Raw genomic sequence first — 16,099 nt, 5'->3', positions numbered from 1 at the left:
ATGAACTCTGATATCACAGCACTTTTTCTCCCTCTGTGTGTGCTTGCAATAGTTATATGTCCCTTTTTAAGATTCTGAAGTGTTCCTTGCAATAGACTTAACTAAAGAGGCAGAACAATATGCCAGGATTTATTGGGGAGGGGAATACGCAGGCTGTAAAACATACATGTTAAGGCTTTCAAGTCTGTTTTTGCGCAAGGGAGAAAAACTCAATTTATGCCCTTGTTTCATGGGGAAAGGGTCCTTCTTTAACAGAAGGTTAATTTTTATGTCATTTAAGTAAATGAAGATATGACAAAATGAGCTACTTAGACTTCAGTTGGCGATGCATGCAGAGTGGGCAATAAATAAAGTGGCAGAAGTGAATCCAGATTGATGGAAGTTATGAAGTTCTGGGCAGAGAGCCTAGTTGGGAAACAAGCTTCCTGCACATGGGAGGCCAAACTCAGGCGAGAGCAATACTTACAATATCCATATACAATACATGAAAGAGAAGGCAGCTAATTCTATTAGTCTTAAGCTCAAGCTCTCCTCTTTCTCTTTGCCTCGCTTTATGATCTTCTGGGCTTCTTCCCAAGAGGCTGAGAACTCTTAGTAAAAAATAATTAGAGTCAATCCAGTTAACTTCATGAACTACTTAATTTTATTAGGGATGCATGTTGATCGAATGTGACAAGCTATTTGGGAATCAGAAACGGGCAGTTACAAGGGAGCTGTCCAAGATGTTTGGGAATTCCTAATTTCATGAATACTTTACTGGCCCATATAATTTTGCCCATAAAGGACAATGAAATGTAGCAGAAAACTATTCTGTGTAAGGAAACAAGCATCTGTCATTTCCTGAGAGTCTGCACACTTAGATGAGCCGAAAACAAAAAGCCTCCAGGTAATGGACAGGCTAGAAAGTTGCATGCAAGATTCCTGCCTTCACAAGAGTCTTCTAGTGTGTGCTTCAGCCAAAGGAGAAATAATTGCACATGATGGCCTTGGAGTAATGTTTTATCTTCCAAGATATATTTCAAACGCATCCACTTATCTCCATCTCCTTTATCCCCATCCAAGTCCAAACCACTGTAGTTCTTTCTCTTGGAAAACTGTCAACACCTTCCTAACTGGTCTCCCTCCCTCCACTGCTGCCCACCCCTCCCATCATCTTGATAGATAAGGACTTTTATAGGTAGAAAGTGACTTTCCCACATAGTACAGGTTTGTATTCTGCCTCGTCCCTACCACTGTATGCTGACAAGTATTTGAAATGCTTACCATGGCCAATAGCTTGTCCTTCTGACTTCATCTTATACCACTGTCTCCCTCATGTACATCTTTTCTGTTTCTTGAGCATCTCAAGATTGACCACATGCCAAGGCCTTTGCATCTGCTGTTCCCTCTGCAGACTGCTTTTCCCCTTAGGGAAACTGGGGACTGAATAGCACTGAATCCTTCTCATCCTTCAGGTCTCAACTCAAACATCATCTCCTCCTAAAGTCCTTCCCTGCTTGACCATCTTATTTAAGAAGCTCCCATATCCCATCCCTTCGCTTTGTTTTTTTTCCCCCTTCCTCTTGAGATTTACTACAATTTATGATTACTCATTTATGTGTTTACATGTTGTCTCCACAACTAAATTCTTAGTTCCCCAAGGCTTAGGAAGCCTCCATCCAATTTAACATGTAACCCTCCTGCTCCAGAAAGTGCCTGGCACTCAGTACATATTCATCAAATAAATGTGTCAATTCACAAACAACACAAACTCTGATTTTGCAAATGTAAACATCTCCTCTCCTGCAGTGTGATCACCCATAGAAAACCGTCTCAGGACACACTCTGTTGGAAAGCTTCGTACTAGGCAGTGGCATTACCCTCTTAGTGAAAGGCTAGCAACTCGCCCATTCATTTATATTTTTGCCATGTTTGGTGGGTAAGAGGTAGTCTACGTGATAATCACTACTTTTCAATGGATCCCCATGACCTGTTGGCTGTTTCACTGAATCTCTAAGTGAAAAGAGCCTATGGCACACTGAAGTGCTTTTTTTTTAATATATAGATAATGATTTTTATTTTTTTCCATTATAGCTGGTTTACAGTGATCTGTCAGTTTTCTACTGTACAGCATGGTGACCCAGTTAACAAAAGTGCCTTGTTTTTGAATAACTATACGGAGAAGATCCACTGTTTTTCACCATCTCAAGTCATTTTTCAGCAGAGAGATTTGGTCTGGGCACTCTTCTGATACTATCCACTTGGAATGTTTGTGCATTGAGAACAATCCACTCAAAATGCTGTAATGTGTTTATGGATATGGCTTGTGTGGGAGCCTCTTAATAAGTTATAGCCAATGAATGCATCCCAGTTCAATTTTCTACTTACTAATTACCACTTTATCAAGTACAATGCATTAAGGTCAGGCACGGTCAAGAGGAAATCATAACTGGGGGGGGGGGAAATCACCATTTTAACATTATATTTATCATCAAATGAATGTGAGCCTGATTCAGGAGTCTGGAGAATGTTCTTAACCTAGATTCTACAAAACCATTTCTTTGCATAAATTGAAGTTGGGACTCACTAGTAGTTTTAACATTTCTTTTGACGCACATTTTAAAAATTCATTGTCAGAAACTTTTTTCAAGGATGCCTTCTCCACAAGTATCAGTGGTTTTCAACTAACAACTATTGACTCCACATTACAGCAAGATTAAAAATGTCTCATTTTAAAGTTTTAGCCTTCTTTTTATTTGAAGTGCATAACCCATACCTGTATGGAATTATAAGTAATATCGATGGCCCAGCATCATTTACATGGTGGCACAGCAAGGCAATATAGGATAACTCTACATTCTATAATTTCGAAATCTGAAATCTTCACTGAAAGTATGTTAAATAGCATCAACTTTGAATCATGCTTCTGAAGCCACGTGGTCTCACCTTTCCCTTTGGCTAAGTTTCTGTTGTATCCAACAGGACTGAAGTATTCAAATACAAAAACAGCAATGGCGGAGACAATGAGCAGCATCACAAACATCATCACCCAGACAGAGGCGCTGAAAGGTTCTGCAGGTAAAAGGGCCGAAAGGATGGAAACATGGTCAGTTAGCTCCTCCTCACAAGCAGGGCCAGCAGCAAGCGTAGCAGGCTATTTGCAGACTCACCGAGAAACCTGCTCAGATGTGAATTGGATCATTCAAAAGAAGCTACTCGTTGTTTATTCATACCTTTAACTCTTTCTCTATTCTACAAAATATTTGAGGTATAAGACTGCATACAATAGAATAAAAATAGAGAAGCGCATATGACATTTTACAAATCAGGTCAAGGATAATAAAAACAAAGTAGAATAATAAGACCAAGGGAGCAAGTTAAAATGCAAAAAAAGAGGACACAGGGTCCTGTGGAATCATCCAGGGGAACCACAGCTAAAGAAAAATGAAACTAGACTCAAACAGTCAACCATAAGGCTCCTGTAAGTCAGCAAGAGTTTCATTTTTATTTTCCTTTTTATCTTAACATGCTGAAGGATGATGTGCCGGGAATTCCAGAAGTAAAGGGAGAATCATAACCTGCTAAAAAAGGATCATAAAATCATGGCGTTGGCACAGTCTGACCCCAATGCTACCACTCTCTCCATCTCACCTTCTACTCCAGACAGATGAGATCTCTACAATTTAAAAAGCATGTTGAGGTTTAAATGCAATTGAAAAGTCATTTGAGGATATTACATTCACATGATAATTCAATAAAGACACATGGCTTGGGCGGAGCAAGATGGCGCAGGAATAAGAGGTCACGCTCACCTTCCCCCACAAACACATCAAAAAACACATCGCCATGTAAAACGACTCGCACAGACCATCAACTGGATGCTGGCAGAAGAACCTAAACCTCCAAAAAGGGCAAGAAACTCTTGACACAACTGGGTAGAGCAAAGGAAAAAGAGAGAGAGAGAGAGAGAAAAGGAATCAGGACGGGACTAGCATTCCCGAGAGGCAGCTGTGAAGGAGAAAGGGGACCCACCTCCTGGGAAGCCACCTAAACCCACGGAAAAATCAGCCAAGTCGGGGAACCGCAAAGTCGCCGAGAAAAGCGCCGCAGCTGGACTGAAAACAGCAAAGCAAGGGAGAGCCGCACAGATGATGTGAACCACCCACCTGGACACCACGGCCTGAGCCGCTGGCGCGGGGCCTGGGCGCTGAGACTCAGGCTCTGGAGGTCGGTCCGGGGAGAGGACTGGGGCTGGCCGGGTGGGGACGGCCTGAGGGGCCAAGGAGCAGTGCGGCAGGGGCAGGGGAGCAGAACGCGACAGGCGGAGGAAGGGAACACCTTGCCAGAGGGAACCTGGACAAAGTCCTGACCCCACAGGAGAGGCCAGGCACCATTGCTGGGGAGGGGAGGGGGGGCGGACGCCAGAGGAAATGCCCTGCGCCCCAGCGTGCGCATGCGCATGCCTGTGGCCTCGCGGAGGGCGGGGCCGCTCTGGCACAGGCTACAGGTGGTGAGAAGTCTCTTGCTCATTTAGGGGAGACTGGGCGCTTCTTGTGCAGGCTACTGGTGGCCAGGCACCTCTTGTGTGGGCTAAGGGCATCAGGGGGCTAAGTGTGACGTGGTGTCTCTTGCATGATCTACAGGGAGCAGGGACAGACCATGGCTGTCATCTCAGAGGCCAGAGGGAGGTGTGGCTTGCCATTACTGGGGGCCTGTGAGTGGGCTCCACCTGCGACACCAATCACCTCAGGGGGTGGCAAAAAAGAAAAAAAGAGGGCACTGCAACCAAGCATCAGACACCGTTGCTCTCACTCCCCTAGGAACACACCTGCCCTGCAGCTGCCACTGCCAAACACTCTGGGCGGCACCCAGACTCTTGGTCACTGTCCCTTCCCAAGACCCTACAACTAGGAGCAGCTGGTTCAGCACCTCCTGCATGGGCTACGTGGGACAGGGTGCTTCTTGTGTGGTCTGCAGGCAGTGGGGGCAAACCACCTCTGCTATCCCTGGTTCCAGAGGTGGGCATGGCCCGCCACCACTGGGGATACCTGAATGAAAATCACTTGCAGCCCCAACCACCTCAGAGGGCACCACAGGGAAGGACATTGTGACAGAACACCACCTGTTGTTATTCTCACTCCCCTGGGAGCACACCCACCCTGCTTCTGCCACTGCCAAACACTCTGGGCAGTGCCCAGACACTTGACCACTGTCCCTTCCCAGGAACCTGCATCTAGGAGCAGTTTGTCCAGCATCTCCGCTGGGGGCTAAGCAGGACAATTTGCTTTTGGCATAGTCTACAAGAGGCAGGGGCAAGGCACCACAGTTATCTCTGGCTCCAGAGGTAGGAGTGTCTTGCCATCACTAGGGGTCTGTGAACAGACACCACTTGCAGCCCCATTCACCTCAAGGGCACCACAGAGGAGGGCACTGTGACGGAACACTACTTCTTGGTACCCTCGCACCCCTGGGAACACACCCACCCTGCTGCTGCCAATGTCAGACGCTCTGGGCAGTACCCACACACCTGATCTCTGTCACCTCCCAGGATCCTGAAACTAGGAGGAGCCTGTACAGCACCTCCTATGTGGGCTAAGTGAGATGGGTTGCTTCATGCATGGTCTACAGGTGGAAGGGTCAAACCACTGCAGTTATCACTGACTCCAGAGTTGGTCATGGCCCGCTCCCACTAGGGAGTTCCAATCACCTCGGAGGAGGACAATGCAATTGAACACAAGCTGCTGTTGCTCTCACTCCTCTGAGAGCTCACACATGCTCTGGTCACCCTGAAGATCTGCCTAGAGCTCATTACCACTTCCCAGGACCCTGCAACTACAACTAGCCTGTGCCACCTTCATGCAGGTCCTTGCTGCTGTTGAGATCCCAACAACAAGGCACGGACTGCCGGCCCTACCCATTGCCTCCTTCTCCCTGAAAACACACTGCGCATCCTGGGAATAATAGCCTGCTCACACCAAAGAAAGACACAGCAAATATTCAAACTCCCACACCAAATATAAATAGTAACCCCCCAAAAATACAAAGGGGCATTCTTGCATAGAAGTTGCCTTATAAGACTACAGTTTGGCTTCCCCAAACTCACAGAAAAAGAAAAACACAAGGCAAGAGGAAGAAGCTCGGAAACCATTCCCACTTAAAGCAACAGGACAATTCACCTAAAGCAGTCAACAATGAAACAGACCCCCACAGTCTGAGAGACTTTGAGTTCAAAAGGGAGATAGTGAAAATGCTGAAGGAATTAAGAGACGATATGAACACTAATGCAGATTCCTTTAGAGAGGAACTAGAAAATATAAGGGGGAGCCAAGAAAACCTAGAAAATTCATTTGCAGAGATACAAACTGAGCTAAAGGCAATAAAGACCAAAATGAATGATGCAGAGGAATGAATTAGTGACGTGGAAGATAGAATACTGGAAATCACCCCATCAGGACAGCAGACAGAAAACCAAATGAAAAAAAAAATGAAAGCATTATAAGAGATCTATGGGATAATACAAAGTGGCCCAATCTATGCATAATAGGAATTCCAGAAGGAGAAGAAAAAGAAAAGGGGATTGAAAGTATATTTGAAGAAATTATGGCAGAAAACTTTCCAAATCTAAAGGATACTGATATGAAGATACAGGAAGCACAGAGGACCCCAAACAAGGTGAACTCAAACAGGCCTACACCAAGACATATTATAATAAAATTAAAGATAAAGATAGGATTCTAAAGGCAGCAGGAGAAAAGCAAAGCATTAATAAGGGAACCCCCATAAGGCTATCGGCTGATTTCTCTACAGAAACACTACAGGCCATAAGGGAGTGGCAAGATATATTTAAAGTGCTGAAAGGAAAAAAGTTGCAACCTAGAATACTCTATCCAGCAAAAATATCATTTAATATAGAAGGGGAAATAAAGAATCTCTCCAAAAAACAAAAGCAAAAAGAGTACAGCAATACTAAAACCATTCTAAAAGAAATATTGAATGGGATTCTCTAAATTAAAAAAAAAAAAAGAATTAGGATGGAGGAGACCACAAATGGAAAGCAGTCACTTAAATAAGCCAGCATACACATCTAAACATGAAGACATTAAAAAAAAAAAAGACAACAAAGTCATAAAGCATGGGGAAAGAATGTAGGAAAATATAGTTTCTTTTTTTTTTATTTGAATGATGTCTTTGAGCCTATATGACTATCAGGCTAAAGCAAACAGATATAGGAAGGGTTCAACATACTTAAAAAACAAGGCAACCACAAATCAAAACCAAACAGTACATTCATGAAAACTGAAAAGAAAAGTACTCAAGCATAAAATAAATGGAAACAATCCACCAAAAGGAAAAAAAAAGAAACATAGAATCAACTGTAAAACAAGGGTTAAAATGGCAATAAATACATATCTATCAATAATCATCTTAAATGTCAATGGATTGAATGCTCCAATCAAAAGACACAGAGTGGGAGATTGGATAAAAAAGCAAAAACCTTTCATCTGCAGTCTACAAGAAATTCACTGTAGGGCAAAGGACACATATAGATCAAAAGCGAGGGGATGGGAAAAGATACTTCATGCCAATGGGCAAGACAGGAAAGCAGGAGTTGCAATACTCATACTAGGCCATAAAGAAAGACAAAGAAGAACACTATTTAATGGTTAAAGGATCCATTCAAGAAGAGGATATTACAATCGTCAATATATATGTCCCTAATATAGGAGCACCCAGATATCTACAACAAACACTAACAGACATAAAAGGAGAAATTGATGGGAATACAATCATAGTAGGAGACTTTAACACCCCACTCACATCAATGGACAGATCCTCTAGACAGAAGATCAATAAGGCAACAGAGACCTAAAGGACACAATAGAAAAGTTAAGACTTAATTGACACTTTCAGGACATTACATCCAAAAAAATCAGAATATATATTCTTCTCAAGTTCACATGGAACATTCTCAAGAATTGATCACATCCTGGGGCACAAAGCTAACCTCAACAATGTTAAGAGTATAGAAAATATTTCAAGTATCTTCTCTGACCACAATGGCATGAAACTAGAAATCAACCACAGGAAAAGAAATGAGAAAAAACTGACTACATGGAGACTAAACAAAAACCCATGGGTCAATGAGGAAATCAATAAGGAAATTAAACAATGCCTCAAGACAAATGATAATGAAGACTCAACCACTCAAAATCTATGGGATGGAGTTCCCGTCGTGGCGCAGTGGTTAACGAATCCGACTAGGAACCATGAGGTTGCGGCTTCGGTCCCAGCCCTTGCTCAGTGGGTTAACGATCCGGCGTTGCCGTGAACTGTGGTGTAGGTTGCAGACGCGGCTCAGATCCCGCGTTGCTGTGGCTCTGGCGTAGGCCGGTGGCTACAGCTCCGATTCAACCCCTAGCCTGGGAATCTCCATATGCCGCGGGAGCGGCCCAAGAAGTAGCAACAACAACAACAACAACAACAACAACAGACAAAAGACAAAAGACAAAAAAAAAATTCTATGGGAAACCACAAAAGTAGTGCTCAGAGGGAAATTCACAGCAATACAGGCCTTCCTCAAGAAAGAAGAAACATTTCAAATCGACAACTTAACCCAACACCTAATTGAATCAGAAAAAGAAGAACAAACAAAACCTAAAGTCAGCAGAAGGAAGGAAATCATAAAGATCAAAGAAGAAATCAATAAAATAGAGAGTTCAAAAAACAACAGAAAAATCAATCAAACCAAGAACTGGTTCTTTGAAAAGGTAAACAAAATGGACAAACCTCTGGCTAGACTCACCAAGAAGAGGAGAGAAAAAATCCAAATAGACAAAATAAGAAATGAAAAAGGAGAAGTCCCAACGGATAATACAGAAATACAAAAAACTATGAGAGAATACTATGAACAATTGTATGCCAACAAATCTGACAACCTAAAAGAAATGGACAACTTTCTAGACATTTACAGACTGACAAAGCTGAATCAGGAGGAAATAGATCAACTGAACAGACTGATCACTAGACATGAAATTGAATATGTCATAAAAACACTCCCTACAAATAAAAGTTCAGGACCAGATGGCTTCATAGGCAAATTCTACCAAACATACGAAAAGGAACTTATACCCATACTCCTTAAACTTTTCCAAAAGGTTGAAGAAGGAACACTCCCAAAGACATTCTATGACACTACCATCACCCTAATTCCAAAACCAGACAAAGATACCACCAAAAAAGAAAACTATCAGTCAATATCTTTGATGAATATAGATGCAAAAATCTCAACAAAATTTTAGTCAACCGAATCCAACAACATATTAAAAAGATCATACACCACGAACAGGTGGGATTCATCCCAGGTTCACAAGCATGGTTCATATGCAAATCAATCAACATCATACACCACATTAACAAAAGAAAAGTAAAAAACCACATGATCATCTCAATAGATGCAGAGAAAGCATCTGACAAAGTCCAACATCCATTCAGGATCAAAACTCTTACTAAAGCGGGTATAGAGGGAACATACCCTAACATAATAAAAGCCATTTACAACAAACCCACAGCAAATATAATACTCAATGGAGAAAAGCTGAAAGCCTTCCTACTAAAATGTGGAACAAGACAAGGATGCTCATTCTCACTGCTGTTTTTCAACATAGTACTGGAAGTCCTAGCCACAGCAATCAGTCAAACAAAAGAAATAAAAGACATCCAAATAGGAAGAGAAGAGGTAAAACTGTCACTGGATGCAGATGACATGATACTATGTATAGAAAACCTTAAGGACTCAACCCAGAAACTACTTGAACTGAACAACAAATTCAGCAAAGTAGCAGGATATAAGATTAACATTCAGAAATCAGTCACATGTCTGTAAACTAACAATGAAATATTAGAAAAGGAATACAAAAATGCAATACCTTTTAAAATTGCACCCCCCAAAAATCAAATACTGGGGAATACACCTGACTGAGGAGGTAAAAGACTTATATGCTGAGAACTATAAAACGTTAATCAAGGAAATTAAAGAAGATGTAAAGAAATGGAAAGATATTCCTTGCTCCTGGGTTGGAAAAATTAATATTGTAAAAATGGCCATACTACCCCAAACAATCTACAGATTCAATGCAATCCCTATCAAATTACCCATGACATTTTTCACAGAACTAGAACAAACAATCCAAAACTTTATATGGAACCACAAAAGACCCAGAATTGCCAAAGCACTTTTGAGGAACAAAAACCAAGCAGGAGGCATAACTCTCCCAGACTTCAGGCAATATTACAAAGCCACAGTCATCAAGACAGTGTGGTACTGGTACCAAAACAGACATACAGACCAATGGAACAGAACAAAGAACCCAGAAATAAACCCAGACACTTATGGTCAATTAATCTTTGACAAAGGAGACAAGAACATAAAATGCTAAAAAGACAGTCTATTTAGCAAGTCTTTCTGGGAAACCTGGACAGCTGCATGCAAATCAATAAAACTAGAACATGCCCTCACACCATGCATGAACATGAACATGAAATGGCTTAAAGACTTAAAGATAAGGCAAGAAACCATCAAACTCCTAGAAGAGAATATAGACAAAACATTCTCTGACATCAATCTTACAAATGTTTTCTCAAGTCAGTCTCCCAAAGCAACAGAAATAAAAGCAAAAATAAACCAATGGGACCTAATCAAGCTGACAAGCTTTTGCACAGCAAAGGAAACCAAAAAGAAAACAAAAAGACAACTTACTGGGAGATGTTACTTTCAAATGGGAGAAAATACTTTCAAATGATGAAACTGACAGGGGCTTAATCTCTAAAATATACAAACAACTTAATACAACTCAACAGCAAAAAAGCCAACAACCCAATAGAAAAATAGGCAAAAGGCCTGAATAGACAGTTCTCCAAGGAAGATACACAGATGGCCACTGAGCACATGAAAAAATGCTCAACATCCCTGATTATCAGAGAAATGCAAGTCAAAACTACCACAAGATACCACCTCACACCAGTCAGAATGGCCATCATTTATAAGTCCACAAATAACAAATGCTGGAGGGGGTGTGGAGAAAAGGGAACCCTCCTGCACTGTTGGTGGATATGTAAGCTGGTACAACCACAATGGAGAACAGTACCGATGTACCTAAGAAAACTATACATAGAACTACCATATGACCCAGCAATCTCACTCTTGGGCATATATCCAGACAAAACTTTCCTTGAAAAGGACACATGCACCCGCATGTTCACTGCAGCACTATTCACAATAGCCAAGATATGGAAATAACCCAAATGTCCATCAACAGACAACTGGATTGGGAAGATGTGGTATATATATGCAATGGAATTCTACTCAGCCATAAACAAGAACAAAATAATGCCATTTGAAGCAACATGGATGGAACCAGAGACTCTCGTACCGAGTGAAGTAAGTCAGAAAGAGAAAGACAAATAATATGATATCACTTATATCTTGAATCTAATATAGGGCACAAATGAACCTTTCCACAGAAAAGAAAATTATGGACTTGTAGAACAGACTTGTGGTTGCTAAGGGGGCAGGGGAGGGAGTGCGATGGATTGGGAATTTGAGATTAATAGATGCAGACTACTGCCTTTGGAATGGATTAGCAATGAGATCCTGCTGTGTAACACTGGGAATGATGTCCAGTCACTTATGATGGAGCATGATAATGTGAGAAGAAAGAATGTATACATGTATGTGTAACTGGGTCACCATGGTGTACAGCAGAAAAGAAATAATAATGTATTGGAAAATTAAAAAATATATATATATATATGTTAAAAAAAAGAAAGCACATAGTTTAAAGACCAAGGCAATGAAACAGTAGACAGATACATGGTTATTTCCCCTAAAAATAGTTTTCATCAGTTCATTTTCAGGTGCATGTCTCAGAAGGGCAAGCCAAGACACGGGGTTCTAAATCTTAGATCGCTTTAGAAAAGCAAAAGATAATATATAAAATAAGTTACTATTTTTATTCAAACTGATGAGGGTATGAAAGTGAGTTGAAGGGAGCCATTTTATTCACATAAGACATAGAGTTGCTAGAAAATCAACAGAGACTAAATTTTTTAAAATGAATAAGCTCCACCTGAAAATTGGGAAGAAGTTGCCATTGGACGCCAATGAACTTATGATCCTTTTCATCACAAGCAAACATTTTCTGAGAATAAAGTATAAGGCCAATAACACCTCTTGAATAGCAGTATTTTATGATTTTTAAATTATTTTTTCTGAGGAAGCTATTAATAAAGACATTCCAATTTATGAGCTTGATATATAATAAGAAATGAATATATCTGAAGCTTTAACAATGTTGGATAATTTAAAAAGTTGAAGGAATACTTTGTAATATGGTTTTGATAGTGCAAATATGTTAAGCAACAGATAACAATACAACTTACTTGACTTAAACAACACAAGATGAGCTCAAAGAAACCAATGAGATTACAACTGAGGATTATCTTAGTTAAATTTAACTTGAGTACAAACAATATCACGTGCCTAAACCATAGCAATTTGGTAATGAGGTGTATCCATAAAAGAGGAAGAATAAATGAGTAATTAGGAGATTAAACATTACTTAATATTCAAGAATATAGAGCACAATAATTTTGAACACAACTAATTCTTCAAGTTGGGTGTACTAATGGTATACTATGTCTTACCAGAGGACGATCACTGTAATGAGAAAAGGAGCATATATCTGTAAAGTGTTTGGTGGTGTTCTTTGCACACTGTATACACACAATAAATTAAGTCAAATAGCTGTTTGATTCCATGGTTAAAGCCAGAATTGGCGAGTATGATAGTGTGATGTCCAGGGTCCTGGAGAAGGCATTCTGGTTGAAAACGTACACACTTACTAATCTGATAACGACTTTTCTCTGCCAGTTTCAATAACATTATTAAAAACATTAGGAGAAATACTTAATGAATTCTTCTGTTCACATGTCAGGATCTGTAAGCCTGCTCTGGACCTCACTGGGTACTTGATACATTGTAACTGGTCAGAAAGTCAGATGGAGACTGATCAAGTAACTGATCCCAGATGTTTTCTCACTTGGAAGTGACAACATCTGTCCCTGGACTCGTGAGCATGGTGCAGAGATTCTGCTGCAGTATTCTGGCTTCAGTACATTAGGTATGTGCCATTAACGATGGCTTTTCTCAGACACTACACACACACACACACACACACACATACCACAACCAAAAAAACACTAGAACAATGACGAGCCACTCTCTGTAGTATACAAGATGTGACCCAGAAATATTTTTAGATAGCTCTGGATTACATCCTCTACTGGCCTAAAACAGATTCAACATCTACCCATGAAGGAACTTCAGTCTAGAAGAGACTTCGGCTCAGCATTTCTTTGGGTCAAAGACTCCAACCTGCTTGGAAAGTCTTTAGAATTAACTGAATGGAAATACGGCGAGAGACGTCATTTCCGTCCTTGAAGAGCCGCTGGTTAACATCTTTACACAAAAGCTCAGAGGCATTACCTGCAAGTGTTTCCGATGTGAGTTAATGGAGTTTGCTGAGGAGAGAGAATAGGAAATAATGAAGAGCAATGCAATCAGATTTTGAATGTTTGGCTCTTCCAGATGACTGAGCCAGTGAATGGAAAAATGTAGCTTAGCATGGTTCATTATGACTTTCAAAACCTGCAGATAATGACCGTAAATAAGGGGTGCACAGTCAATCGAGTAGGGATGTAATTTAGTGACTAGGAAAAATGTTAAGCCTACAGAGTAAAAACAGCTTTGAAAGTAGTTTCCTCTGGCTACAATTTATTTTATTTTATTTTTAAAGCCACCATAGGAAGAGTAGCGGGGGAAAGAGGTTTAACTAAATTTAGCAAAAATACTTGACTTTTATGGAAATGTTCTACTAATGCAGATAAAATAAAAATCTAGAGAAACTGGGTTGAGGCCAGATTCAATATCAGCGACCCATATTTATGAGACAAGTCAATTCATATGGTTTTTCTTCTCGGGTTGAACTGAACAAAAAGTTCTCTCTCCTTCACTAAGGAGATAAGTGGACCACTTTGCATTGCTTCCATGAACTCACTTCCTCTAACACTTTCTTAACCTCTAGGGCCAAAGGTCTCTGTTAAAAGGGCTGAGAGGGAATGGTAAAAAATGATTAGGAGTGACGAACGAGTGAGAGCACATCCAACAATTTAATACTTCTGTTCATGTTGTCAATGCTGGTCCATGGCATTTTTCATGATACGGTGAAGCTCCCTTATTAAGACAGGGCATCATTATCCACATCAGACACAGGCACAAAAGGAACATAATGAGGTGTGTGTTTGCCAAGGTCTGCATTCCGCTCACAAAGGTTATGAAGATTGAAGCGAGTGCAGTATCAAATCCAGTGAGTGGTAAGGATTTCACCAGCTTAAATGGATTATCAAAAATCAAAACAGTAAATCCGTATGTCCCTGTGAATAAGGCAGTATCCAACATCCTGTTAGTCTACATTTCATTCAAGAGAATGCAGCATGGAACAGTTCACTGGATGCTAACATCACAGAGGAATGAAGAGAGTGGAAGGATAAGCCTATAGGCTTGGATCTGATGCCCACAAACTGGCTCTAGTCTGCAGTTCCAGTTCTCTCATAAACAAAGATCTTGTCTTGCGAAACGTGTAAGACTTTCACATGACCTTAATCTGTTTTCTCTCACTCATCCAATTTTCTTCTAGGGGCCAGGGCTTGTCTTAACCTTCCCAAATTTGGGACAAATCCCCTGGTAAGAGAACACCAGGAGGAAGTTAATCTGGACATCACGATCTTCAAGATAGTCACTGGCAAAAACTCTGTACAGTGACACAACATTCAACACGACGATTTCCTTTAAAGAAAAAGAATTTTAAAAACACTTGGGAGTTCCCGTCGTGGCGCAGTGGTTAACGAATCCGACTAGGAACCATGAGGTTGCGGCTTCGGTCCCTGCCCTTGCTCAGTGGGTTAACGATCCGGCGTTGCCATGAGCTGTGGTGCAGGTTGCAGACGCGGCTCGGATCCCGTGTTGCTGTGGCTCTGGCGTAGGCCGGTGGCTACAGCTCCGATTCAACCCCTAGCCTGGGAACCTCCATATGCCACGGGAGCGGCCCAAGAAATAGCAGCAACAACAACAACAACAACAACAAAAGCCAAAAAAAAAAAAAAACACTTGGCTATGTTCCATACAATTCCAACTCTGCCAGCCAGGCTACCTAATGTGTACTCACAGTACTACAGAAAGCCAGATGATAGGAAAAAAAATAGATGTACCCTGCTTTAAAAAATAAAAACTTTAATGTAAAAACATGAATTTATGAAATCTTTCAAGTGAGAGTAAGAAGAATGTCCTCCTTTACAAACCATCCAGCTTAAAGGAGAGTCCCATTTAAAAATACGACTCTGTTAATTTTAAAACAGTGTATCCTCTTCAGACTGCATCTATATTGTTTATCAGGGTCCTGGTATAAATCCGTGCACAGTCATCATTACTCTTACATCCAGTAAATAAACGTCTGTCATTCTTGAGAGGGACGGAGGATAGGCATGTGACTGCTAAATACCAGCTTACAAGCGGATTTAAATTAACAGCAGGCAGACAGGTTTATTTTTCAAATGTTGTCAAGGCTCTAAAGCAATATATCCACGAATCTACATTCTACACCATCAAGGCCAGGATCTGAATATGTGATTGTATTTTTAGCAGGTCGTTCCAAGTTAAAGATAAATGAAAGCTGTTACCTGGGGGAAAACGGATAACGCAAAGGCAACATGCTTTCAATATGCGGATGGGGTTAAGCGGGACTGAACAAGGTCCCGTCTGGTTCTGTCGTTTGAGCAAACAAGACAAAATACCCATCATCCCTCACTGGAAAGCAAGGGGAACGATGAAGTTCACATACCGAGAAAAGCGGAAGGCGAGACAGTGCCGTTGCTTCTTGAAACCATGACACTGATTCCGGTCTCCACAAAGGGCACAGAGAAGTCCACCACTTCTGAACGTTCCTCGTTGATGGTGAGCGAGCCCACTGCCATGACTGCCCGCTGATAGACCACCTGAACACAAGGC

The 16,099-nt window shown here is 41.1% G+C and overlaps 1 protein-coding gene across 1 annotated transcript in view; it reads right to left on the bottom strand.

Annotated features, from left to right (window-relative positions):
• Window positions 1–16,099, bottom strand: part of GRIN2A (glutamate ionotropic receptor NMDA type subunit 2A) — a 388,139-nt gene that overhangs the window by 68,563 nt on the left and 303,477 nt on the right. Inside the window, exons 7-8 of the mRNA XM_047780525.1 lie at window positions 15,933–16,086; window positions 2,926–3,051 (exon numbers count right to left, since the gene is read on the bottom strand). Coding sequence (XP_047636481.1) covers window positions 2,926–3,051; window positions 15,933–16,086 — 280 coding nt within the window. The remainder of the gene's footprint in view (window positions 1–2,925; window positions 3,052–15,932; window positions 16,087–16,099) is intronic.

This window comes from Phacochoerus africanus, chromosome 5 (assembly GCF_016906955.1).
Source record: "Phacochoerus africanus isolate WHEZ1 chromosome 5, ROS_Pafr_v1, whole genome shotgun sequence".
Taxonomy (NCBI): Eukaryota; Metazoa; Chordata; class Mammalia; order Artiodactyla; family Suidae; genus Phacochoerus; species Phacochoerus africanus.
The sequence above is the reverse complement of the archived record's forward strand: the minus strand, read 5'-3'. Positions and strand labels throughout refer to the sequence as shown.